The following is a 27,213-nucleotide window of genomic DNA, read 5'->3' on the forward strand; positions in this document are numbered from 1 at the left end:
TCATGTATTTGTGTTTTTATTTCTTATATTGGGTCTAGTTTTGTACTTGTATTTTATTTTATCTTGTATGTATTGTGTGCCTGATACCTTGCTGCTGTAACACAGGAAGTTCCCAGTTTATGATCAAGTACATTGATCCTAATGAGTGTTGATCAGGAGTGAATGTCGTGACTCCACAAACAGATACGTGAATATTCTACAAACGTTTTTATTGAAACCATTTTGGAATAATCAGAAAAAAAGTAAAGTGGCAGAAAACAAACACATCACAAATCACAAATCATCACTATATATATACGTACAAAATATTCTCTGTATGACGAGTAAATAAATATATTAACTGCTAAACAGCTTCTCCAGCCTCAGTGCACACAAGCATGTTGATGCAACATTTCTCTCGTGACGTGACTCGAGCAGATTTCGAACTTTCGAGCACAATGAATCCGGAAAAAACAGAAAAACATTTCATCAAAGATTCACAATAAACAAACATTGATGGCTTGAGTGAATTTATTCCAACAGGTGATTGGAAAAACCTACCAGCCTCTAAATACAAAGTCTGTTTTGGTGCTGTCGTGGTTTCCCTGAAGTCTTTCAGCTTCTAGAGGTACTGTCTAGGAGCGTATGTGGGGGGTGCAGCGTACGGCTTGGTGGGTGCATACGACCCCGTTCCTGTGTATGGTCGGCTGGATGCGGGCGCGTACACAGGGGCGTACATGGATGGGTTCGGCCCTGGGCCTGAGTACGGGTACCCTGGTGCTGGTGGGTATCCTGGGTATCCATACATGGGCTTCTGAGGAGGACACGAGGTGGTCAGGATGATCCCGCCGATCAGGAGGACGGCCGCCGAGGCCCAGCCGATGTAGATGGACGCTCCGATTTCCCTCTTCTGCGTCTGGAGGGTCAAGGGGTTCTGAAAGTCTGTGATGGTGATGGTGGCAGACCAGCAGACGGGGATGAGGATCAGGACGGCGGCCATGATGATGAGGCAGCCGCTTATGATCACCACGTTGGCCTGGGAGGCCTCTTTCTTCAGGCAGCCGGTGCAACTGGCTCCGATGAAGCTGACTATGAAGCCGATGAAGCCGCAGAGGAGGGAGATGATGACCAGAGCTCGGGCGGCTTGCAGATCCGGGGACAGCCTCATCACAGACTCGTTCAGCTTGCACTGCATCTGTCCCGTGCTCTGCATCACGCAGTTCATCCACAGGCCGTCCCACACGACCTGGCCCGTCACGATGTTGGCTCCGATGTAAGAGGTCACCCTCCACATGGGGACGCCACAGCTCACCGACACCCCGACCAGGCCAATGAAGCTAATGATCTGACCTGCCACTTCCTTGCCAATCCTCCCCATGGTGAAGAGGCTTTGTCCACGGCAGGAGAGCGAAGCGTTTCCAAGCAGACGTCTGTTTCTCTCTCGGAGTGATACAGCTCTCCTTCGTCTGTGTCAGAGAATGAGCTGCAGGAGGAGGGCTGGCCTGTCGTCAGGTGAGTTCTTCTGGACAAACAAGATTCCTGCCCCTGGAGCTAGAGGAGTGGCAAGCGTTTTTGAAACACTGCTTCACTTTTGTCCTTGAAAAAAAAAGTCTTATGTGCATTTGCTGGAGGAAGGACGGGGGGGGGTGGAGTTACAACAACTCTTCAAAGGTCCTTGTTTTCACCAACAGGCTCTTTACTGTGCTAATTTGAAATGAGAGAGTTGTTGGGACGTCTGAACCCTCACTCACGACTATGAGAGATAATGACATGATTTCATTATGAAGTTGCTATTGACATTTGATTTTTTATAGATATTTCTAGCTGATATTTATCATTCAATTGTGTTCTTTTAGTGTTGTAGTTCTTTTTAATTTGCTATCTTTATGTTAATTGTGCTCGTGATTATGATTTAATCACAGCCAGGAGCGTATCAAGGGACTTTGGGGGCCCATGCAGGCAAAAAGGACCCGGGGGCCCGACATCGAATCAAACTGACTGGATAAACACATGATGCTAAACCACATCATTCCAATCTTCAAATTCATCTTTTATGGTCAAAATTATACACAAAGTGCAGACTTTGCATACATATAAATATTAGTAAAGTAGTAGTAGTTTAAGTGCACCACATTTCCACTCATTTGGAAAAATCTAAATATGTCTGATTTCATCCAGATCCATGAATTATTCTCTGGACAATCAGTGAAAAGGTCCAGAAATCTCACAATAATAAAGAAAGTGATAAAAACAAACAAACAGGGTGAACTAATGGTGACTCATCAACAACAAGTCAAACCCACAACAAGCAGAGTGACGTGATCTCTCTCTCCGCTGTTTGTTTGAATCCCGGATGCTGAGTGTGTGTTTGTTTCTATGTCAGGTTGTAAAAGGAGTAAACACAAGATGTGACTTTCATTCAAGAAGATTTAAGACAGACGATCAGAGAATGTGTGTTTCAGTGTCAGAGAAACGAAGACACACAGGAAGCCGCTCACTCGCTCACTTTGCATTTCTAATCATCCCATGATGGAAACCTGTGTCGTGTAAAGAATCTGTCGACACCTCAGTCACATGATACTGAGCCCGATCACTCTCGTCTCCACCGGGGAGGGACGCTTGTTTACAGGAAGCTGACGAGGGCGGAGACGAAAACCCACAACACAACATTTTAAAGATCGAATCCACAGATTAAAAAAAATGTAAAATGTCAGCATATTATTATTGTTTAAATTAACTTAACTCCTCTCGGTGTATAATGAAGTTATTGACCTGCTTTACATGAACACCAGGTGCATTGTCATGGAGGACAAATTAAAAAGTTTGTTGTGTTTGTTTCTTGCAATTTAACTTGTGGACAATTCAGGGTTCAGTTTGTTTATCAGGAAAACCCCTTGAGATGCATCACCGTTAAATCAGGATCTATGGATTATTCTCTAGAAAAACGTCCTCTCTTGCCATGTTAAAGAAATAGATAACAATCCATTCAGAATATATTTTATTTACAGTGATAGAAAAGTACAACATTCACAAGCAAACACAGAAATATCGAGAGGTTCAAAGACCTGAATGTGGAATTTCAAGGCTAAAGGACAGTAATAAAAATGTTTTACATATTATGCTAAACACCAGAGAAGTGAGAGAGCAACTACTGACACGTCCTTTAGTTATTAAAGCAGATATTTCCAATGCAAATCTGTTGTAAGTAGAAGTTATATTTGTAATCCTCGTTGTTAAACTTAGACATTTAAAATAAAACATAATCATAAATCAAGTTTTGGTGTTTAAGTCGAACGCAGGAAAAATACAGTGGAAACAGTGATGTTGTTTCATCGAGCTGTGATTTCATGTCATGGAATATATGTGTTTTTTAATCCTAAAGCAAACTCTCATTTCCTTTCCTGTTCCTGTGACCTTGAGAGTCCGTGTCGGAAGGTCAAACCATCCTACACATATTCTCTGGACGTGGAGGTCGACTTCACAGGCCTGAATTTGGGGACGTAGTGGGGGTGTTCGTGTTTGGGAGGGCAGTTCCAGCACAGCAGTGCGCCTCCCATCAGCAGGAGAGCGGCAGCCGCCCAGCCGATGTACAGCGCCGCCCCTAACTCGTACCTCTGGGCCTCGATCATCATCGGGTTGTAGAAGTTTCTGACGATGGTGTTGGCCGACCAGGACACGGGAATGAGGCAGAGCAACCCCGAGACGATGAACAGAACTCCAGCCAGGATGCAGGCCTTCGCCTTGGACCGCTCGTCCTCCATGCAGTTGGTGCACTTCCCACCAGCGATGGCCACGACCACTCCGAAGACCCCCGTCAGGATGGAGATGATGGTCATGGCGCGGGCGGCCTGCAGGTCCTGGGGCAGAGCCAGCATGGAGTCGTACATCTTGCACTGCATCTGGCCCGTGCTCTGCACCACGCAGTTCATCCACATGCCCTGCCAGATGGTCTGAGCCGTGATGATGTTGGCGCCGACGAAAGCGGTGACCTTCCACATGGGCAGGGCGCACACCACCACGACCATGAACCAGCCGATCACGGCCATCGCTATGCCGATCATCTGAATCCCCTGGGAAACCATTTTCCTCCTCGCACCTTTAAATCCAAAGAGAAAGACGAGTGGGACGGTGCCAGCTCGTATTTATAAAGAGGAAGAGGCGCAGAGACATGATGGTATCTGACACCACAGTCCTCAGCTCCTATTGGCTGGAGGGAGTTTACACACAAACACAGACCCAGTGACCTTTAGTGGTGCTGACCTGCCAGAAACCAGCTGCTTCAAGGTCAGATGCAGAAAAATAGCTTTGGAGTTTAATTAACCCTTTGTCCTCTTATTCCTTCACTGATGTGACGGATGAGCAACTTACAAACTTTAACAACTTTATTCATAAACTCTGAACAACACGTGTTAAGTATACAAACTGTTCAACAGGAAAACTGGACCAAACTACTGCATCGTGAATTCAAATTGAATGATCGGTTGATTACAGTTGAATCTTAATTAGAAAGACGATTAACTTGAAATGAGGAAGTTACTGTTGCTCACTTGAGCACGAGGAACCTCAAGATGCTTTATCTTTCTTTACAGCAAGGGGGCAGTGTTGAACAGGTAGTTACCAAGACACTACATTACTCAGAGAACATTAAAAAGTTTTTAAAAGTTTTAAAAGTTCCCATGTTGGAGTTAATATGAACTATTTTCATTAGTTTAATGCAACTTCTCGGTTTTGAACATGTTAGGAAAATATGATTTCTTGTAAAAGATCAACATAATGTCATAATTCACAAGGATTATAAACCCTTTATATTATAGTGTATTTTTTGTATTATTGTTTTTATTTGTATTTTGTTGTTCTCTTCTGTGATTATGTCATTTTATAAGCCTTTAATATTTAGATGAAGTCTCTGTATAAAACCTCTTTTTTCCGAGTATTTTAAATGTAATATAATGAATATTTATCATGAGACAAGTTGATATGAGGAATTTTGTATTATACTTCTATAAAACATGTATCATAGCTTTTAAATATCTATAAACTAAAATCTATTCTATAATCTATAATCTGTCTAAATAACAAGTTAATAACAGCAACACCAAAAACATGGAAAATGTAATAAAAAAATCTTTATTTACAGTCTCAGACCATTAACATGAAATGATGCAAAAGGACAAATGTTGACAACAAAGGAGAATCGAGTAACAAAAGCACAGTAACATAACGTTTGTGTTGTTCCGTCTTTTTTTCCCCCGGCCCACAGAGGCAGTTGTGGGTGTGGCGCTCACGTCTTTTATCTTGGCACCGATGAAACAAATGATAGCGGCTGAACCCGTCAAACTGAACTGTGAGCTCTGTGAAATCAATGTGAAATTCAAATCGTACATGAGGTGGGGACGTGACCACAAAGTCTTTTCACCAGTCTCTTCCCATGTGGCTCCTCTCTCCTCACACGTAGTCCCTGGGTGCGGATGAACGCGGGGCATTGTACTTGGCGGAGAAGTTATCCTTGGGAGGGCAGTTGGCACAGAGGAATGCGCCCCCGATGATGAGGAGGCCCGCGGCCCCCCAGCCGATGAAGAGTGCCGCTCCCAGCTCCCTCTTCTGGGAGCCCATCATCAGTGGGTTGTAGAAGTCCTGTATGACGGTGTTTGCTGTCCAGGACACGGGGATGAGGCACAAAACGCCAGTAAGGATGAAGATCACACCTGACGCAACGCAAACTTTGGCCTTGGTGGTTTCGTCCTCCACGCAGTTGGTGCATTTGCCCCCAGCGATGGACAGGAGGATGCCGAAGACGCCCAACAAGATAGCGACGATGATGAGGGCGCGAGCGGCCTGGAGGTCCCTGGAGAGGTTCAGCATGGAGTCGTACACCTTGCACTGCATCTGGCCCGTGCTCTGCACCACGCAGGTCATCCAGATCCCCTCCCAAGTGGTTTGAGCCGTGACGATGTTCTGACCGATGAAGGCCGTCACTTTCCACTGGGGCAGAGCACAGGTGACGATGACCCCGACCCAGCCAATAATGCACAGGGCAATGCCCAGGATCTGCAATCCGGCTGCAACCATGTCTCCTCAGAAAGATTCTTGCACAGACGTCCAAAAAAGAAAAAAGGTCCAACAGTCGAGTCTCTGGAAGTCAGGTAAGTTTTGCTTGAATGATCCTCAAGAGTAAATGTTTGGAGAAGGTTGGAGTGGGTCTTATATACACTTAACCCGGGAGGGGCTTGACACACACACACACACACACACACACACTTGCACAGTAAGCTGTGACGTGACGACTACTCTAACCACCCCCCCCCTCCCAGCCTGGGACGTGTGTCATCATGCCAGTTTTTGTGATCTTTTCAGGTGAATCAGTCACGATGACGGTGACTAACAGCGAATGAGATCAGTTCGGCCGACTCTCAAAACTGCCGCCAGCCGCACCCTGAAAATCGTTCATGTCGCTCTCGTGTTGCTTTTTATTTTTTTTTTCTGCATCTTTTCTGTTGTATTCAACAGAAGCGTATTGCATTCACTTGAAAAAAGACTTTGTATTCTGTGGTCGTCTGTGTTTGAGGAACTGTGAAGAACCACTTTGGTCGACAGGTCGTTATTTTGCATTTTTAAGTTCCTTCAAAATGTTTCCTGATTGAAGAGGTTTGGCGTTTCGGTCAATTATCACGATCTGAACAAAAAGCCATTTGTAAAAAGACGAGGAAGTGTCGGGTTTTAATTTGTAGGAGACAACAAAAGTTCTTGTTGAGATTTTTTTGCTCCTCGATGTCGCGTGTTAACATTTGACCTTTGGTGTGTGAGCGAGTTTCAGGTTGAGGGGAGAACACACAGGCTTTTGTTTGCAGATGCACAATCGCTCTCAATGGAAATTGTACAAGTGACAACAAGTGTTCAAGAGAATTAACTGTACATGAATTAGATCCACAAGTGCATAACATTACTATTCTCTTACTTTTACTTTGTATTAGATTTAAATCCTTAGACCAGAGAATATAACGTCACTGAGAGTCACATAGAGTCACTGTTTTTTATAGTTCAATCCAAACAGCACATTGTTAATGATAAATAAGTGACTGGTAAATGATAAACTGCTGTTAGAGTAAACACTCTGGTGTCTGCACCCTCAGGTATTTGCACCAATACAAGTGCATATCACATCCTGCACAGATTTGAACAGGCAAGTGTAACAGAAAAGCCCAAATAAAATGATTTCCCCTTGAAAGTCTTACAAAACAAAAACTATAAAACCAAAGCAAGTGCTTGAAAATCATTGATAATGTCTATTTTTTTCATAAAACACTTATTTATCTATCAGTATCAATCACAAAGATGTATATTTTAAACTTTGACGCGCACGCATGAAGAGTAAATATGAAGAATGAAACACGGCTGACCTTTCAGAGTTGTCAGTCCTTGAAGGCTGACGGGGTTGCAGCCTTCTTCTCGCCGAGGCTTATCTGTGGTGAAGAATGTGCTCTCTGCAGCCCACGTCCCACCTGAATCATCAGCAGGGGTCCGCAGCAGCGAGAAGACATCAGGAGGGAGATGTTGGGGAGCTGGCAAACACCGTGCCAAGTGATTCCAGTTGACAAACTGCTGCAAAAAGAGAGAGGGGATAGTGAGAAGGGGCAACGAGAGGTAGAGAGAGAATCAGATTGTTTCAGAAATGAATAGAGGCAGTGTTTGAGAGCCAAAACTACCGTTAGGACTATAATGCCTCTATTTTATCCAAGGTAAGATCATTAAAGAGACTTTGGCCTGGCTATGGAGATTGGGTTCCACACACAAGGAGGCTCAGAGGAATTTCCACAATTAAGACTCTGAGGAGAGATGGTTTCAGGGTGAGATTAATGTGATGTGTGCGTCCTGATCGGCCTCGGACAAGAACATGCCTCATTTCACATACAAGCCGGCAACAACTTATCACACACGGAATAATCTCACACGTGCATATTCTTCGACTGATTCAAATCAAGTCGTGCAAAGTGCGGATGGTTTGCATTTTTTTCCGAAAGTAACGCAGCTCATTGAGGCAACGTATTGGCAAAAGGGAACCGGAGCATATTCTGCAGCAACGTGACGTAAAGACTTGACTGGTGCAGCCGTGAGAAAGTCCCCGAGGGAACAGAAGTGACAAGTGTCAGCATGTTGTCTGTGGCAAGCCCAGACATCCCAGTAACGGCCGACTCCTGCTTTCACCCACTTGTCCAACCCTTCAGTTAAAAAGGCTGGGCCACCGTGCAAATTCAGGTTCAACACATATCCAGGTGCCGTCAGTTGCTTCTTCCACCACAGCCGTTTTGTGGATTTAAATTTGACTAGAATTCCCTAGAATCTAAAGTTAATCAACTGATGTAAAATCAAACGTGTGTGTGTGTGTGTGTGTGTGTGTGTGCGTGTGTGTGTGTGTGTGTGTGTGTGTGTGTGTGTGTGTGTGTGTGTGTGTGTGTGTGTGTGTGTGTGTGTGTGTACACATAGCTGTCAGTTTATTAGTCACACCCAGTTCAAAACATTTCTTGTCTAACATGTTTGTTTGTTTGTTTAGGCTGAAAGGTGTTTCTATTATTTTGTAATCCCGATTTTAAGTTTAATACAATTATCATCTTCGCAAAGGAGGATTTCTTGCAGGACAGTTGTATTAAACTGCTTTTTTTTTTTAGCTGGAGTAGCTAATAAAAAGTTTAACTACAAAACAACCATTTTGACTGTTCGAGTCGCGGCCTGTATATAGAGACGGTTCTCCAGTTCTCCCACTATCCAGAAATGAAGCCTAAAATATCCCCCATACGAACGCTGCCATTGTGTGTATTTGTGCCGTAGTAATGTAACGTGCACTTTGGCTTTTAACTGTCCATGTCCCTTCTGCTAACATGGAGGAGGCAGGCTTCACTTTTGGGGAGCGGCCATGTTTCCCTCTTTATACACAGAATCGTTCAGGGTGGGAAACCACGAATTACCAGTATATAAATTTGCAGTTATAAAATTAGCGAGGTTAGCGAAGGTAGAATCAATAATGGCCCTTGATGCCTTGCAGAGAAAAGTTAGGTAGCTATAGAATATGATTAGAAATGTATTGTGTGAATTTGATCAGTTTAACCCAAACAATCTTGGTTCAAATGACAACAGGCTGACATTTTACGAGCCAGGATTAAACATATTTAGCTCAGAATAATAAAAACCAGCAAGTGCGATGTTTTATTTACATGTTTATCCACGTGAAAGAATAAGAAAAATCCGTTTTGAGCAGTGACGTGTGAAATATTAGATATTCTGTGATGTAATGGGATTTGTTCTTGGTTACATTGTTTTTGTTTTTCAGGAGATCAGAAGTGTGTGTGTGTGTGTGTGTGTGTGTGTGTGTGTGTGTGTGATGTCATCACTGCGAGCCCCGAGGCCGTTGTTCCACTGCAGTCACAGTTTCAGTGGATAATTTCGGCGCGGCCAGTATCTCTGTGGGATCTTCAGTGACTCATGCATGTTCGGGCCTGACACGTGGTCACATGACACAAACAGGAAACTCTTCAAGCCTCTGCACCAAGTGACGAAGGACAAATTAAAAAAGATCTTTGAGAGAAGATCAGATGAAGTAAAGTGTAAATATCTCAACACGTCAAACAAAATGTTTTTTTCTTTTTCCAGGACACGAAGGTTCAGATATGTTTCTCTTTGTAGAGTTGATTTTTTTTAGTTATTTTGCTTATGGAGAAAGCTTCAAATGCAAATCTCATTTAATGTCTTTTATAAGTGACCGAGCAAATGTGTGAAATATGAGTTCATTTCTGCTTTAGCTGCCACGAACGTCCGTTTACACTCAGTGAGCCGCTCAGGTTGTGAAATAGCGAGGGACTGAGGGTTGGTTTTGTGGCCTGTGGAGTCTTTCTGTTCCATTCGTGTACGTATATATGTCAGTGATGAGGCCTTTGTTGTCTTCCCACAAAACACAGAAGCAACTAGTGCTTCCTTATTTTTCAATTTGAATGTTTCACTTCCTAATGTGTGTTTTTGTTTTTGTTCATCCTTCACTGGACTTCTCTCTCTGGGCTTTAAAAAAACCTGTCCTGTGCTGTTTCTTTAAACGTGAACCCACATCGGTGGCGGAAAATACACATCTAAAGAAACACGTGTTTTTGAATTATGTTGACAAATGTGACGGTTTTGGATCGACGAAGGTTTGATGTGAAGAACTAACAGCCCACACTAGACACCAGCACCTGTAGAAACCGGTCCGACTCACTGCCGCTCAGGTGAATGTTTGGCAAGGTGCTCTGCAAGTAGGAACATGTGCATCTCCAGGGGAATGCAGCAGTCGGGTAAGTGCACCTGTCGAGGACGTGGTGCACTCCCTAAATAATGGTCGTGTTTGGAAAAGAACACAACACAACGGCTTGAGGTTCAGGGACAAAGACCTTTAGAGATATTTTACTGCACGAATCAAGTAAAAACAACACAAACTGGATGTGCATGTGCAACCGTGACTCACGGTAAATATAGTGTGAGGTTCCGTGGACCTGAAACCACAACAGGTGCTTTAGTTGAATCTAAAAATATTCATCGCGTGAGAGAAATAACATATTTGCGTCACATGGATTCGCAAAAAAGTTTCATAAAGGAAAAGCTCATGTAAAAATACGACGGGCTGTTCCTGAAACCGTCCAGATGGGAGCAGGTTTTCACTCAAGACAAGTTTTGTAAACTCTGCACAGTTTGTCTATCTTGTATTTTTGAAATAAAAGAAATCTAAGACAGTTGTCATCTTTCCTTGTTTTCAAATAACATTTAAAACATCTTTTTAATTGAAGTATAATTAGTTGTTTTTTGTAAGTACTAGTTTTGGGTGGTAATTAGCTTCACTAGACTTCTTTTGAACTTCTTTTAAACCTGTATGGACTAAAACAACTTGTTTTTCAACATCAACAAATTCACGTCATGCACTGCAGCCAGATTTGCTTGTTTTGAGGACACTGCTTGTATTGATGTCTGAAAATTAACTGAGCAATTTTTTTCTTTTTTTACAGTGCAGCCTCCACATTCATTTTACTGTTGGTAAAAAAAAACCTTGGAAGACAACGAGCTGCACGGAAGAACAAATCAAGACCCTGAAAGTTTTAACGTCAAAAACACTGTAGCTCCTCAGTTTTCCTGTGAAAAGAGAGAAAGAACAACAGAGACATTTCACAAGGGCTCACGTGGGTCTGTTTGGCTTTTTGTAAATAGTTTTGACACTAAAACAACATCCTAACTTCTTGAGTAACACATCCCTTGTTCTGCATTTCACATATTTATTCTGCATGTAAGCAAATTTTATTAATCTTTCACAACGACTTAGCTGCTGCCAGTTTACCTTCATTGTGCAATAATGGTTTTGTGTCTGTTGCTTTATTGAGCAATTCACATGCTTTTTAAGCGTTCTCATGTGTGTAGACACATTGTGGTCAAAGCTGTTATCAGAGCGAAAAAATACATGGTCAGTTTACTGCTACTGAAAAACCCAGAGTCTGTAAAGGCCAAAAAAAATGTGAGCGTCTCCCAGATGCATTAACCAATCACACGTGGGGATTCAGGCTGTTTTATCGGAGCTTATCTGTCGATCCTCAGAGTTTTCACTGGGTTTCAGGGTTGGAGGTTCCAAGACATAAAAATATTTTCCCTTGGAAGTAGAAGCTCCCCTGCCAGGATGGAAACGAGGATGAAGACCTCAGTGGACACTTCAGGACGAGCTGAGGAATGAACCATAATAACGATCACAATCTGTATTTACTGTAGGTGACAATATGTTATGTGATAGTAAAATAAAATCAGAGGATCAAACTGATTAAAAACGTTTCCAATAATATAAAATAAAAGAAATAAAATCAAACAGAGGATACTTCAAATTATAACAACAAACTCAAGTTAATCTTTTTGACAGATGTTTGTTACAAGACGAGATAAAGACGATGTTAGTTTCTCAGGCAACCTGAGTTTTGTGTGTAAACATTAACACATTTTTTCTAAACACTGATATGAGAACTACACACGTGTAAATACACACTAACGGCGCAGACACCACCTTGTTCTCATGCAGGGCGTTTTTCTTCAGAGACAAATATAAATCAACACAACAAGGACATAATGAGATGCTGGCTCCCCCTGCCTGTAACAACACATGTTTACAGTTTAATGCACACAAAGGTACAATTGTAATCTTTAAAATAAATAACAATTCTCCAAAGTGGTTCCCGGATTAGTTTGTTAAAGCGGTAACGCATCTCAACTTCCAGTGGTGGGATGTGACAAAGTACTGCATCACTACATGTTTCATGTATCTCTACTTCACTTGTATATATTTATCTGTGGATACTTTCACTATTTACTTCTTTACCCATATCAGCAAATATCTGTACTTTTCTCTATACTACATTTTTACAACGACATTAAGTGGACACAGATAATGATGTAGTAGGACGTTGCATTAAGGAATAGGCGACAAGTACTTGTAATACTTTAAGCTTATACTAAAGCAAGTACTTATACTTTTACTCAAGCAGAAAAGTAAATGTGGTACTTTTACTGCACTTTTACCAGGTACAATATTTGAGTACTTCGTCCACCACTGTCCAAATGATCTAAAATATATTAGATATTAGATATTTATCATTTTCCTTGGTCCTTTGCAGCCATGAGTCGGTTCAGTAGTGATCCCAGCTGTCAATCATGAAGCCTCAGCCCTCGAGTGACAGGAATGATCTTTGAGAACGAACCGTGAACATAAATATCACAAATGTGGAAAACTTGAGTTTGAATGAGCAGCATTTTCTCAACTGAAGGAAAAAAAAGTGATGAAACGATGTTTTTTGGGATTTCATTCCTCTGACTAACCAGTTTCTGTCAGGTGTGTGTCTGTGTTGGTGCGGGAGGATGGGGAGTGTGTGTGTGTGTGTGTGTGTGTGTGTGTGTGTGTGTGTGTGTGTGTGTGTGTGTGTGTGTGTGTGTGTAGATATGTGGAGGAGGTAAACCACAAGATAGCAGCAGGGATCATTCTGCCCGCTGACCCCAGGTGACCCGTGTTCATCAGAGGAAAGCCTGTAATGACAGAGAGCTCACCTGGCGTCGCACAAAGGAGCTATTCTGGATTCTAGAAGCTGTTCTAGATACATGAGGAGATATTTCCCGACCGTTGTTTTCTATTCATCAAGAGCTCAGCGGGATAAATATGGATTCAGATAAGGATGCAAATTCAACTTGAGATGTTTTTCTCACATTTCTGGGTCTTTTGCAGTTATATTTTCACCCTTGATCGTTTATTAGTTGGAAGTTTTGTGTGTTTGTTCGTTTGTGGTAAGATTACACAAAAACAACTGAACGGATGAACACACAACTTCCTCAGGGAATAATAATGAATCGATCTAATTGAAAAACTTCCTCTGACAGAAGTTTGAACTCTTTGTCCATTTGTGGAGTTAGATTTGTATTGCCTTGCTCAGAAATAACAGTTTCATCCTAAAACTAAACGCGCTCTCTGTCCACTGAGATTCTCAATAAATGATCATACAATGTACAAAGGGGATATTTACCTCCACAGATAACCAAGCATTAAGTCCCAGGTATGTGTTCATGGTTTAACGTTTGCCATTAAGATTCAGAGGAGTGTTATCGGCTCACACCAGTTCACGGATGTTCCCAGTTTGTTTATTTGGACGTGGAGCCGCACGGCCTCGGGCCTGAGGACAGGATTGAAGGAGAATGAGTCCCTGTGTCTTTCTCTCCTCTCAGGTGGGATCGTGGAGCCGACCAACAAAAACAAGGCCGGTCATTGTTGCTCTTCTCATCTTGCATGGAGATCTCATTCAGGTGGTGACTCAGCACTTTTCTTCAAGGTTGTCACACGTCCTCTTTCTCAAATTTAAAATACTTAAAAGAATCACTCGTATCTTAGTATAATCAGAACTGAGTACTTTAAAGTATTTGTGTAATCTGTGTAAATGACGTGTCCAGAGACCAAGTTTAATATTTTACTGTTCTTCACAAAATGGTTTCAGCCGGACGACTGATTTCCATACATACATTTAAAGGCATTTTTACGTACGTATACAAATTTGAAGTGTCCCCATGTGTAGTTTGAAGGTAAACATGATGCCACCTGAAGCTGACTCCACCTTCAGTCGTCTAAGCTGTATAAAGAAGGTAGAATCTGTTCTCCCCCCCCTCTCTCACCCTCACTAAAACTCTTACGCAGGACTTTGAGTCAACGAGATCCGATATCGCCTTCATCTCAGGAGGGTTGAGCCTGCGGACACAGAGGGCCTTCTATCCACAGACACCTGGCACACAGTCGTGCTCGGCTCCTTCTTCATCCCCAGCTCCCACCATGTACTCCGCAGGCGTGGAGATCCTCGGCATGATCCTGGCTGTGGCCGGTTGGCTGGGGGTGATGGTGGCCTGCGGCCTGCCCATGTGGCGGGTGGCCGCCTACATCGGTCAGAACATCGTCATCTCCCAGGTGATCTGGGAGGGCTTGTGGATGAACTGCTCGGTGCAGAGCACGGGTCAGATGCACTGCAGGGTGCACGACTCCATGCTGGGGCTACCGGAAGACCTGCAGGCGGCTCGCGCCCTGGTCATCGTCTCCATGGTGCTGTGCATTGTGGGCATCGGCCTGGCGGTGGCCGGGGCCAAGTGCACCAACTGCAGCCGGGACGTGAGCAGCAAGCCGAAGCTGGTGGTGGCAGCTGGAGGAACCTTCGTGGTGGCCGGACTGCTGCTGCTGGTGGCCGTGTCCTGGACGGCCCACGCCATCGTCCTGGGCTTCTACGACCCGCTGCTGGAGGAGACGGGGAAGAGGGAGTTTGGCAACGCTCTGTACTTTGGCTGGGCTGCGTCCTGCCTGCTGATTATTGGGGGGGTCCTGTTGTGTTGCTCCTGCCCCCCCAGGCCAGCCGCGGCGCCGAGGGGAGGTGGCCCTGTGCCGCCGCGTGTGGACTACTCGGCTGTCAAAACCCTGTCAGTGAACGGATACACCAGAAGAGACTATGTGTAAACGTGTGTGAGCGCAGAAGAAGAAACAATAACCGACACTGACACGTCTGTGCTCAGTGTGCGGAGGATGGCGCTGATTTTACTGCAGCCTGTCGGGTTTCATGCTTCATGATTTGATGATGTCACGACCATTTGTCTTGTGTTTTCTTTTATTTTTGTGTTAAAAACTTCAAAACATTTTATATGGAGTAAACATGTCTTATCTTGAAACTGAAGAAAGGCATTGAAAGCTTAAAATCTAATAAAATAAAAAAAGTTTTGCATGATTGAAACTAAGTTTTGAAGCATAATGTTTTAATGCAGGCTGAAAAAAACTAATCTCTGTTATTTTGTATTTGAGTTTTCCTCCTTCAGAGCTGCAGCACTTCATCAACAGTGTTTCTCTACAGACCTGGTCTCTCATCAGTGCAGCTGTTTGTCTTCCAGGGTTGAAACCTTGTAAATGCTGATCTGAAAACTGGTGCACGTACGTTGGAAAAAACAACAACTGTGAGTTTCAAATGAGGGCGAATCTTGATTTTGAAACTTTGTGGACGAACACCAGCACTCACTCACTTTCCAGAGATTTGTGAGCTTGCAAATCACGTTGTCTTTGGCTGCGTTGTCTGGCAGTTTTGACCTGAAACTCCGAAACTGAAAAAAAGTTCCAGTGGCACGTGTTCCATCACATGTCGTACACTGGGTTATCAGGGATTACCGCTCCACAAGCAGATTGTCTCTTTTTGAATTAAGATGTCTTTGATATCCAGATGCAGATAACTCAGATTAAAACTTTTAAAAACGAGAAAAGAAAAACCTTCTTCAAGTTATTTAGCAGTTTGTAACTTTGCCACGGAGTCAGACGTTGATAGATATAAAGTGTAACATCACGAGCACGGAGGTATGTGGCCGCTGCAGGGCTCCGACCAATGAGCGCTGTACCGGCGCGCACAAAAATTAGGTATTTCATTTCAATGCAAATGGGTGAGAGGAACAATGGGGGGGCTTGTTTCAGAAGATCACCCTCTGCTTCCCTTCCATTGTAGCCTGTCCTCCGTTTGTGAGGGTGAAACTGACTCAGAGATAAAAAAAAGTGTGTATCTGCGAGGAAACGTGACCCGGACCGCGGAGCCACAAAGACCCTGTTGATCAGCTGTTCGCCTCCTGAGTCACAGTCACTGGTATCGAGACGCTCAGAGACTCTGCAGCTCGAAATGTCAAAATAAAAGCAGGTGCTGTCGGGAAAGAAAGGCCTCTCAGGATAAATCGGTTTTGTAAAAGTGGAATTTTTAATAGACTTTATTTAACGATAGCAAAACCGTGTTGATAAGGGGAAATAAAAAAAATACAGAAATAATACGCAAGTAATAGTACATTATTGTTGCCAAAAAAAGATACTGCATAAAAAGGGGGCTGATTAGATGAAGCAATAAGATTCATCATCATAAAACTGTTAAGAGGCTTCCACGATGTTGCTTTGAGAAGAAAATGGGAGGAATTCTGCAAAAAGATAAAAAACCACAAGAGACCATATCTGAAGAGCTTCTGGCTGAGAGTGGGTCAAGGTCATGGAGGTCGAGCCGTCCACAAACAGCTCTTTAGATCTGTGCCACATGTTTCCTGCAGATCTTCAACATCCTCAGCAGGAGAGCAGAGGGCAGGCCCAGTGTTGTTTGAGGCTGACGATGAAGATGATGTGATATCTGAGCCACCAGCTGATACAGAGATGTGCTGTCCTTTGTTCTCACGGGGTGAAACTGCATGAGCGACCAAATGAAGAAAGGTCCCGGTAACCTCCGGAAAACCCTGGAGACCGATGCTGCTCTTTCAGCCTCTGACGTGGGAAACCTGCAAACACAGAACCAAGATGAGATGAGAGGAACTGGCTTCATTTAATTATCTGTTTGTCCTGCAGCTGATTGAATGGCTTCAGTGAGCAGCTCTCTGGCTGCAAGTCATCACTGGGTTTCGTGGCGAATGTTTCACTACATGATGATCGTTAGCAAACGCTCGTTAAAATCCGCTCGAGGCGTTTCCAGCTCGTGGTCAGTGAGATGTGTGATGATGCACAATTATACAAATAACTGCAGATTTACTAGTAGTTGTACATTAATAACATCTTTAACTGTTGTCCAATAAAAGTATTTAGTCACTTTCTTTGTTCTTTCTAGCACAAGTGTGTGTGTGTGTGTGTGTGTGTGTGTGTGTGTGTGTGTGTGTGTGTGTGTGTGTGTGTGTGTGTGTGTGTGTGTGTGTGTGTGTCGTGAACTGCACCTTCTCCTCCTCTGACGTGAGTCTGTGCTCGCTCAAGCGTCCCTGTACTCTCCCTTGTTGGATTTGTGCCTGCTCATGCACACACTTTCAAGGAGTGTGGATCCTATTTCCCCATTTGTTCTGCCAGGTGACTGTAACTCTTTTTTTTTTACTCACGTCAAAACGATGCCTTGCTTCAGTCTGGGGCAAAATTAAGGACTTTTGTATCCCTTCTCCTTACTGTTTCAATCACACAGAGTCAGCACAGCCTTCAGAGCTGATTTGGAGTTCTGTATTACGCCCAATCACGTGATACCAGGCCCTAACCGGGAAAACAAGGGTTTTTGCCATAATAATTGCACAATATTAATAAAGCAGCTTCTCTTTCTTTTCAGCATCCTCCTTTCTTTTAAGCTGTTTTACTAATGAATAGCAAAGTGAACTATAAAGCTGTAGGAACGATTAATGACTCCTGAAGCTACAGGAGGTGGGAGTGTAAATAGTGGAGGGTCTTTTTTCCTGTGGCACGTGCAACAGTTAAACTGAGGCAGAAGCCCCTGATACACTGTGACCTTCAGAGCAAGGACACTGATAACACACCCCCCACCCACCCACCACCCATGTGCACACAGAGGCACACCAGCTATTGTTTCAGACCCACACTCTCTTTGTAACACTGGAAACACACGTTTGATTCCTGACAGAAATACACACTGGTTCATAAATGATGTTTTTTATCAGCTCTACGTGCACATGCTGCATATGTACAGAGGGTTTGTGTTGTTTGCACTGCAGCTCCCACATGTGGTCTCCGTCATGAAGCTCCCACGGTCACCAGGGAAACAGATTAATCACAGAACCCTGTCAGGGAAGCTGCAGAAAGCACATAGCTCAACACACCCCCGATGTTATTACATCATATTTGATCATCTTGTTGTTTCGGATGAAAAGGAACAAAAGACGAAAAGTTCAATGCCTTATAAATGGTCAAGAATAGTTACGAGAGAAACATTTTCATCGTCATCGTCTCTCGAAAAGGTTTTTTCCTCACCACCTCTGTGTTCTTCAGTATTTATGAACTCTCTCTGCCGCAGTAAAAACTACAATCCGCTAATATTTTGTTTGGATCTGCCCCAAATTGGGGGGAAGGCCGAGCAGCCACCGTCCACACTGTGACAAAGAACCACTTTCTGAGAAAAGCTTCAGATTCTCAGAAGTTCGGTTGAAGACGAGATGTTTGTGTTTGATGTCTCTGGTGTGGGTTCAATTCAAGTTCCTGTAAAGCCCCCAATGTTCCTTAAAAGGCCTTTGGGCCCTTTATACAATGATGGTTACAGTAAATTAAACATTAAGAGACCTAGTTTTAGCAAAGTATCAGAGAATGATCCTTTTACCCCTAATTCCCTCTTACACAGCTTCATTAAACATTGTTCATAGCGTCATGAGAGCACCGACCTCTGCCCCAGCAGCCCCCGTCAATTCAATCAAGCTGCAACAAATTTCACACACTCATAGAAATCAGTTCCCAAAATGTTCCTGATCTAATGAATGCAGAGAATGTGTGTTCAGGTTAAAGTCCTAACATAACAAAATGATTGTAGGTCAGAAATGTGAATCCTGAATCTTAAATCTCCTCCGATACGAGTGTAGAGAGAGAAAGCTGGTTCCTTCCTCTTTCAATCATTCATCCACAGATCTTAACTGTGTCTGTTATCCTTTAACCACAGACGAGCTGAGATCCAGGCCCTCTGTTTACTCTCCCCTCACCCAAACAGGTGGGAGCGCTACCGGGGCCCGAGGAAGATGAATGATTAAGCCGAGGCCGTTCACATGCCAAGGCTGGTGTTTTGTTTGTTCTGTAGCCGCTCAAACGAGGTGGGACACAAGACAATCTGAACTCTTCCCTGGCCAATAACCAGCGAAACTCCCCCTTCTGCTCTGGAGAAAAGTTGTGTTGATATGTGCGTTCAGCTTCACTCCCTCAATCCCCTCCTGTCTGATACCGCGGAGCCTCACAGAGTTCAGACATGCCTTCACTGGGACTGGAGATCCTCGGAGTGGCCCTTGGCGTCCTGGGATGGGTCTTGGCCATCATGTCCTGCGCCCTGCCCATGTGGCGAGTGACCGCCTTCATCGGGGTGAACATAGTCACCGCTCAGGTCACCTGGGAGGGCATCTGGATGAACTGCGTGGTCCAGAGCACCGGGCAGATGCAGTGTAAAATCCACGACTCCATGTTGGCTCTGAGCGGCGACCTGCAGGCGGCCCGGGCCCTCACCATCATCTCCATCTTGTTGGGCGTCCTGGGGGTCATGGTGGCCATCATGGGGGCGAAGTGCACCAACTGCGTGGACGACGAGACGGCCAAAGCCCGGGTGATGATAGCTGCTGGCGTGGCCTTCATCTTGGCCTCTCTGACCCAGCTCATCCCCGTGTCCTGGTCCGCCAACACCATCATCATGGAGTTCTACAACCCCATCATCCCCGAGGCGCAGAAGAGGGAGATCGGCGCAGCTCTGTACCTGGGCTGGGCCGCGGCCGCATTCCTGCTCATCGGCGGCGGCGTCCTCTGCTCCAGTTGCCCCACGCAACCGGAGAAAAGGTACGGGCCGCCGTCCAAGATGATTTACTCGCAAACCCGGTCGATCGCCCCAAGTGACTACAACAGGAGAGACTATGTCTGAACTCACTCCTGCAGCTTTTCTCACACTTTACCATCACGGAAAAAACTGCTCAGAGACGAGAGTCAATTTGAACTGAAACACGGATCTGAACACGTCGGGTTGAGATGGAGGAAAAGCTGCTGACACCAAACACGCTTCCTCTGTTAATGTGTCTGTTTGGGATAGTGAAGCTACGACTATATGTTCGTGATGTGATGTTTATTTTATACTTTATTAAACTACTTGTACGATTTGTTTCCTACATTTAGAGAACACATGTTTCTGCGGTCGTACTTTTTTACTGTTTTAACTGTGTTTCATGAGTTATTTGTGTAATGTGAAGAAGCAACCTGATGCATCTTTGTTCAAATCTCCTCATCTGCATTGTTGACATGTTTTTTCATTAAAGTTCTTGATTTTGACTGAATTTGTCTGTTTCGTTACTATTTGAGGCTCAGAGGCGAAAAAATATCTGCTTTTAAGGAGTTTGAGGAAAATTGTATTAAAGGGGACATAGCATGCCCATTTTACCACAAGTTGATATGGTTCCTTGGGGTCTTAATGAAATGTCTGTAACATACTTTGGTCAAAATACCACAAGGATCATTTAAAACAGCACCTTTTACCCTGTATAAAACAGCCCTCCACAGAGTGACCTGTTTTGAGTGCCTGTTCCTTTAAATGCTAATGAGCCAGCTCCCCCTCCCCCATGATTTTAAACGATATAAATTACATATTTTATATGATATAAATTATCAAATATGCATCATACTTTGTATTCCCTTGTTGTCCTGGGTTTAATTTTCCCAATCACAATAAATGTCCCCTCTGCCCATCCACTACAAGCACACACAGACAGACAGACAGAGAGTCCGTGTACCCGGCGTAACTACTGTACCGGCGTAACTACTGTACCGAACTACTGTAACCCGCACAGTAGAGCTGAACACTGCGGAAGTCTTCCACAGCTGGCAGTGTGAGGACCGCTGCGAGCAGCGCCGTTCTCAGCGCGCAGCCGCCTGGCTGTTCACGGACGAGCATTTCTCCGCTGGTCAGCCCCATAGACTGTATATAAGGTCAGCCCCGATTCTGCTTTCTCCGCTTGTTGTTGTACCCGTTGAATGTCGGTTCGGGGTTACAGTAGCGCTGAACACTGCGGAAGTCCTCCACAATGCCGCTGCGTGGCGCTGACACAAATTCCAGCTCACGCAGGAGGCGGCGTCGCTCGAGCAGCTGCTGCAGCCTCCCAGTCCCAACGATCCAGACAAATGCCACATGGAGTGAATCGCGGTGACCAGCGAGAAATGCTCGTCCGTGTGAACAGCCCGGCTGCGTGCTTGGGAACGGCGCTGCGCTGCTCGCCGTGTAAACCCGAGTAACGAGTGGGGGACGGGGGCCAAGACCATGTAGGAGACTTCAGTTCCTTGTTACGACACAATACCCAGGAAGCGCAATCGAGTCGCCAAGCATGACTTAGAGGAACTATAACAAAGCGTGTTTTCCCCAGAGTTTTTGGGTTGGTAGACATGCCAGATACCCACATTAACCTGTAGAAGCACTAACAAAGTGGAATTTGCATGCTATGTCCCCTTTAAACAAAATTATCCGTAACTTTTTCAATATCGCGTTTTCGATATTTTTTAAGTATTGTCAAAAGGGAATAAATGGAAAACGATGAAAAAGGACAAATGAAAAGCAAAAAGCAATCAAGTAAAAGCTCGTTTTGAGGGATGATTTAAAAAACTTTTCGATCTTCAGTCTAAACTGAGGAATTTTAACAAAGCAGTTTAGAAATCAACCCGGTGAGATGTTTGATCTTTACATCAACGTGAGCAGAGGAAAGTGTTGGACTGGTTTCCCCCTTCGGCCGATGGGAGTTTCCATCCCAGCATCTCTTCACCTGTCTGTCTCCCACATGTCTGTGCTGCTCCGTGAAAACATGAACCGCTGCTTTGTCGGCTTCTCCACACTCGGCTCCCTGCTCCCAGACAATGGACCCGTTTCATGTGAGGGGAGGGGGAGACTGCACAGGTGGGGGGGGGGGGAGCATTGTCAACACCGGGGCCACAGAATGCCAAAGGAGGGGGGGGATGCTACAGGGAGACAGACCCTGTCCCGAAGAATTTCAAGGGCAGTCTGCAGACAGGTAGGATCGTTAGAGCCCGTCGGAGATAAGGCTCCGACTCTGACGAGGAGGAGAGTTTAAGAAAGTTCCTTGTTCCTATGAAACCTTTTCTCAATCCCTCAGCATGACCTCATCGACACCGCCGTCGATCTGGAGGTGAGAAGTTCTCTGACACGCTGGTATGTTTGGATGGAGCGAGAGGTTTTCACCACAGAGCGATGATAAGGAGGCAGAGACATGGAGGTCAGGCGTTTGTTTGTGAAGTGACGTGAAGGAGCATCACCAGACACCTGCAGAAGTTTATCTACGACCGAAACCTGGAAACCAAACTGATCTTATACACAAGTGAGGAGTGTAGAAACATACGAGCCACTCCCTGTTAGATAAAGTGAACGACTCATCTTATTCAAACGTCTTCATTTTGCCGTTTCTCTGGTTCTAACAGCCCACTCGTGCCCTCTCGGCTGCACAGGGCCTCTTAGTGGACAGGCCCATTGGGAAGCCGGCCATGTAAACTGATAGCAGCGACTGCTCAGCTCCTTCCTCCCCTTTTTCATGATGTCAGCTCCTTCGAGGACTCCTCCCCTCCGCCTGGTCCGCCTTATAAAGGATACTGGTGAAGTCGAGGCAACAGATCACCACAGTCTCACAGATGCGAAGCCCGAAGTTGTCTTAATTGCAGGTTGGGTCTCAGGTTGACTCTTCCCCCTCTTTGCAGATCTAGTTTTTTCTGTGATCTCCTCAGCAGCAGCAGCAGCGGCAGCAGAAGAAGAAGAAGACGTTTCAGGATGTCTGTAGGGCTGGAGTTGATTGGCATCTCTCTGGGCATTCTGGGATGGATTATTGCCATTGCGGCGTGCGCCCTCCCCATGTGGAGGGTGACGGCCTTCATCGGCAGCAACATCGTGACGGCGCAGATCATCTGGGAGGGCCTGTGGATGACCTGCGTGGTCCAGAGCACGGGGCAGATGCAGTGTAAGGTCTACGACTCCATGCTCGCCCTCTCCCAAGACCTGCAGTCCGCCCGCGCCCTCACCGTCATCTCCATCCTGTTGGCCATCGTCGCCGTGCTCATCGCCATCGCCGGGGCCAAGTGCACCAATTGCATTGAAGACGAGGCGTCCAAGGCCAAGGTGATGATCATCTCCGGTGCCTTCTTCATCGTCTCCGGGGTCATGCAGCTCGTTCCCGTGTCCTGGTCGGCCAACACCATCATCAGAGACTTCTACAACCCGTTGGTCACCGACGCTCAGCGGCGGGAGCTGGGGGCCGCGCTCTACATCGGCTGGGCGGCGGCTGCCCTCATGATTCTCGGCGGCGGCCTCCTCTGCTGCTCCTGTCCTCCACGTGAGACCAGGTACAACCCGTCGAGGATGGCGTACTCTGCCCCGCGGTCCGCTGGAGGCCCCGGGCTAGAGAGGAAAGACTACGTATGAGTGACGGTGGGAAAGGAACTGAACTGCTCGCACTGAGGGAGCACTGAGGGAACAAGGAGACAAGGAAGCAAGGAGACTCCACGATGAAGGATGTGTTTGAATTCACCTGTAATGTTTAGGAATCTGTGAAAGAGGCTCTTTGTTTTTCTAAGGCTGTAAAAGTTCGCAAAGGACATTTGAGTGGAATTTGTATTTTTTAGCTTTAAAACTAAATAAATATCCTCAGTGCCTTTTTTATTTTTTACATCACCACAATAATAATAATAATTGTAAAATCACTTATTTTTTTAACAGAGTCCAGGCTCCCTTCATGTTTACGACTGAATATTTTTTATAACCGTTACTGCTTCATGTGTCACCACCTTCATAATAAAAGCACTTCTGGGAACTAAATGAAAGAAGTTCACGTGTTAAACGATCATCGACAGGTTCACATGCTGTAAATACTGTTTGAAAACTTGTAGTAACTGTATTAAACGCAGCTCTTTGTGCAGTGGGGCTAAGGGTGTGGGGGGTGAGGACGTGGCAGAGGACTTTGAATGTCTCTGTGTCTTATATTCCACGACTGTACATGTATCTCACAAGTGTTTTTTTTTTAATAAACGTGACTTTTTCTACGACATCTTTTCTTATTTCCCTTCAACCCATTACTTTCTTTATGCTCATGCTTCATTCGAGGTTTTGCAACCTCACATCCTGCACAGCGTGAGTCAGTGAGACGCTGCCAGGTGCCTTTGTAACGGAACCCTGACATTTGATCCCCGGGTCCACGTTACCTGGCAATTTAACCACACGCGCTCCCGACAATTAGCCACGGGATCGGCTAACGGGCGGAGGTGAGAAGCGGTGAGCTCAGAGGGAGTGGAAGTCGTGCTCGACAGGTTTGCATGATTAGCTGCTGGCGCTGCTTTCCAAAACACTCGCCACATATTTATACAGTTACACAGATCGGTTGGTGGGAGCTGCCGTGTTTACTCCTGTTGGCCGACGAGTGGGATGAAGGTAGAAGAGTCTCGGAGCAGCACTTTCCACTCAAGGGTTTTGAGGCTTTAAGTCCTCGTGGCAGATTCCTGGATGGATCCACTTCCCTCGGCTCTCGTCCACCTTTCTGAGCTGTTATCTTCTAAAACTCCACCAAGGCCCAGCAGGCCTCTTCAATTCAATCACACTCACACATATCAGTTCCTTTCAGCAAGATCCGTCGATTATTATCAGTGAAAAGGTCAACTCTCCCAATGTTAAAGATCAAACTTTCTTCTCAAACCCATTCCACATCTTTTTACCTTTTCTTTGTAGTGATCCTTCAGGTAGTTTGTGTGTAATCCTGCTAACAAACACACAAACACACAAACAGAGAGGGGTGAAAACACTTTATCTGTCCAATCAGCAACAGTTTCCATGAGTCCAGAGTCTTCCAGTGTTGTGGACTCACACCTGGTGACGGAGGCCTGTTGAAAAATTCATGCTCATCTCATAGTAAATATGGGAAAGGAGCCTCCGTGCATCTCTCACGTTACGCGGCAGGATCAGTGTCGCCTCCGACAAAGAGCGACGGCTCGACATCTGCTCACGATGAGTCACGGTCACATTAACTACAGATCACAGATCGGTTCATATTGTAATGAGTTTATTCATGAAGCTGAATTGGAAGTTTAAAATGCCTGAAATACAAATATAATAAAATAAATCCCACAATTTCCCTATAGATTAATTATAATGGAGGGAGTCCACATAGTGTACTTCATATTTCCATGGTCACCCGAATATCTTTCAGTTTGTACATAACAGATTAAGTTTAGATTTGTGTTGAAGTGAAGTCAGGTTTGCCAAATAATGTAATATATTATATATTTCATGATAAATCCATATAGTAAACACATAACTATTTATTTGCTGATTAAAAACGTTGAAAATTCAACAAACTAAAACACTTTCATTCCTCTGCTGCTGTTTATTAATATCCTGTCGTCCCACGTGTTGTTTTGTTGTTGTTTTGAGTTTCCGTCGTGAGAAATGTGTGTATTTCGTGATATTTTGACAAGAGACTCATCAAGTTTCTGAGGTTGTGATGAAAAGAAGTTTTACAACATTATCACCTACAAGTTCATTTGTGTTCAGGATCACATGAAGCTGTAATATATGTCATGATAAATACATATAATCCAGGTTGGGTGACATGGCTGAAACATAAAATAAATAGAATTGCAGCATTCTGTGAATTAATTTGTCTTTTATGATGATAAATTGTTTATTTGCTGATTAAATGACACATATTCCCTTAAACACACATTTACGACAAGAAACCTGTCAATCATTAATAAAGTAACTTATGAGGAAAACGGTGAGGAGGTACTCAGGAACTCTGCGAGTCTCTGTGGTCTCGCTCCGCTGGCTCTGGTCAAACTGTGGTCACGTGACCGATACTGGGGAATGTGAAGGGCAGAGAGGTTTCCTGGCACCTGAAGGCAGAAAGAGAAAAGCCTCCATCCCCCCCCACACACCCCACACCCACTGGAAATAACACAGACTCACTGTGTCCAGTCAGTGGGAACGGAAACTCACTGAGGCTTCTTACCTGAGGAGGAAAAGCCCCTCAGCTCTTTGTTTCCCCCTCGCTGTGTGTGTCCTTTACATTTAGATATTATTACATTATAATAGTAATAAACTTTATTCATACAGCACTTTTCAAATCAGAGTTACAAAGTGCTGCACAGAGTTTAAACAAGATCAAATGTGACGAATAAAATCCGTCAATAACACAAAATTAAGTCCAACAATGATAATAATGCATTTAGTTTATATTTCATTTCTTTTTCATTTCCTTTTTTCTTTTAAATGTAATTTTAACATGTTCTTGTGTTTCTTAAAATCGTCTTTCTTCTTATTTTGGATTAGATTTCAACATGTTTATATTTGTATCTATATTGTGCTAAAGAAATAAAGTTTATTATTATCATATTATTATCATCAGGAAAGGTTTTACTGCCTGATCTTTAAATCATCCACAAAGTTGTGTGTGTCGAACTTAACACAACAGACTCACAACAAAGACAAGGATCCCAGGATCATCTCTAAAATTGTAGTTTGTTGTTATTAGATTGAATCAAGTTTAACAGTTTCAATTATTTTTTTTCATTTTTGTCATTCATTCATTCTCACACACTGAAACGACCTTAATGACTCTGAGCTGAAGTTCAGTCCGTCTTCATTCCTCCTTCAGTCACGTGCACGGTTCCCGCTCTCGCTCTCTCTCTTCGTCCAATCACAGCCTGACGCTCTCGCCTTGAGCCAATCACCTGTGAGCTGTCAAGAGTTTCAAACGTTCTCTCTCTCCACCTGTTACTCAGCTGAAAGTTCAACTAGTGACACATTCCTGCATCACCTCAACTCTTCATCATCTCCCTTCAAGCTGTCCAATCAGCGACGAGGCTCGTCAATGGTGCGTACCTGTTGTTGTGCTTTGTTATTTGTTGAGTTTTATGATTTGTTGTTGTGTTGTCAGGGCCACCGAACAAATTAAATATAACATTTAATTTCCTCTAATATCAAAAAAGTATAATATCATCTGTTGAAAAGGGAAAAGTTGAGGATTCAGCCGCTGAGTCTTCACCGAACTACTGAGGGGACGTTAACAGGGGAAAACCAGCATGAGAGGGATGTGCCACAGGTTTACTGAGGTCAGGTCGTACTGGCAAAATCTATTTCTGTGTGTGTGTGTGTGTGTGTGTGTGTGTGTGTGTGTGTGTGTGTGTGTGTGTGT

General features: G+C 44.4%; 4 protein-coding genes across 4 annotated transcripts; 2 read left to right on the forward strand and 2 right to left on the reverse strand.

Annotated features, from left to right (window-relative positions):
• Positions 1-192: 192 nt before the first annotated feature.
• LOC118105936 (claudin-3) lies at positions 193-4,111 on the reverse strand. Its single transcript, XM_035153991.2, has 2 exons — positions 3,586-4,111; positions 193-1,367 (listed from the first exon to the last, which is right to left on the reverse strand). Exons 1-2 carry the CDS (start codon positions 4,059-4,061, stop codon positions 602-604), a joined length of 1,242 nt encoding a protein of 413 aa, XP_035009882.2. The 5' UTR covers positions 4,062-4,111; the 3' UTR covers positions 193-601.
• Positions 4,112-5,090: 979 nt separating this feature from the next.
• On the reverse strand, positions 5,091-6,170 carry LOC118105942 (claudin-4). Its single transcript, XM_035153996.2, has one exon. It carries the CDS (start codon positions 6,046-6,048, stop codon positions 5,425-5,427), a length of 624 nt encoding a protein of 207 aa, XP_035009887.1. The 5' UTR covers positions 6,049-6,170; the 3' UTR covers positions 5,091-5,424.
• Positions 6,171-14,329: 8,159 nt separating this feature from the next.
• LOC118106206 (claudin-3) lies at positions 14,330-20,314 on the forward strand. Its single transcript, XM_035154571.2, has 2 exons — positions 14,330-14,810; positions 19,255-20,314. Exons 1-2 carry the CDS (start codon positions 14,330-14,332, stop codon positions 19,911-19,913), a joined length of 1,140 nt encoding a protein of 379 aa, XP_035010462.2. The 3' UTR covers positions 19,914-20,314.
• A 2,347-nt stretch (positions 20,315-22,661) lies between these two features.
• Positions 22,662-23,946, forward strand: LOC118105674 (claudin-3). Its single transcript, XM_035153445.2, has one exon. It carries the CDS (start codon positions 22,806-22,808, stop codon positions 23,451-23,453), a length of 648 nt encoding a protein of 215 aa, XP_035009336.1. The 5' UTR covers positions 22,662-22,805; the 3' UTR covers positions 23,454-23,946.
• The last annotated feature ends 3,267 nt before the right edge of the window (positions 23,947-27,213 follow it).

This window comes from Hippoglossus stenolepis, chromosome 4 (assembly GCF_022539355.2).
Source record: "Hippoglossus stenolepis isolate QCI-W04-F060 chromosome 4, HSTE1.2, whole genome shotgun sequence".
NCBI lineage: Eukaryota > Metazoa > Chordata > Actinopteri > Pleuronectiformes > Pleuronectidae > Hippoglossus > Hippoglossus stenolepis.

What these genes read in the sequence shown, in the direction of transcription:
- LOC118105936 (XM_035153991.2), bottom strand. Translation starts at nt 4,061, where the DNA reads ATGGTTTCCCAGGGGATTCAGATGATCGGCATAGCGATGGCCGTGATC. An exon ending in ATCGAGGCCCAGAGGTACGA is followed by an intron (nt 1,368 to 3,585) that starts GTTAGGGGCGGC and finishes CCGTGGACAAAG; the next exon opens with CCTCTTCACCATGGGGAGGA.
- LOC118105942 (XM_035153996.2), bottom strand. Translation starts at nt 6,048, where the DNA reads ATGGTTGCAGCCGGATTGCAGATCCTGGGCATTGCCCTGTGCATTATT.
- LOC118106206 (XM_035154571.2), top strand. Translation starts at nt 14,330, where the DNA reads ATGTACTCCGCAGGCGTGGAGATCCTCGGCATGATCCTGGCTGTGGCC. An exon ending in GACGGGGAAGAGGGAGTTTG is followed by an intron (nt 14,811 to 19,254) that starts GCAACGCTCTGT and finishes CACAGAGTTCAG; the next exon opens with ACATGCCTTCACTGGGACTG.
- LOC118105674 (XM_035153445.2), top strand. Translation starts at nt 22,806, where the DNA reads ATGTCTGTAGGGCTGGAGTTGATTGGCATCTCTCTGGGCATTCTGGGA.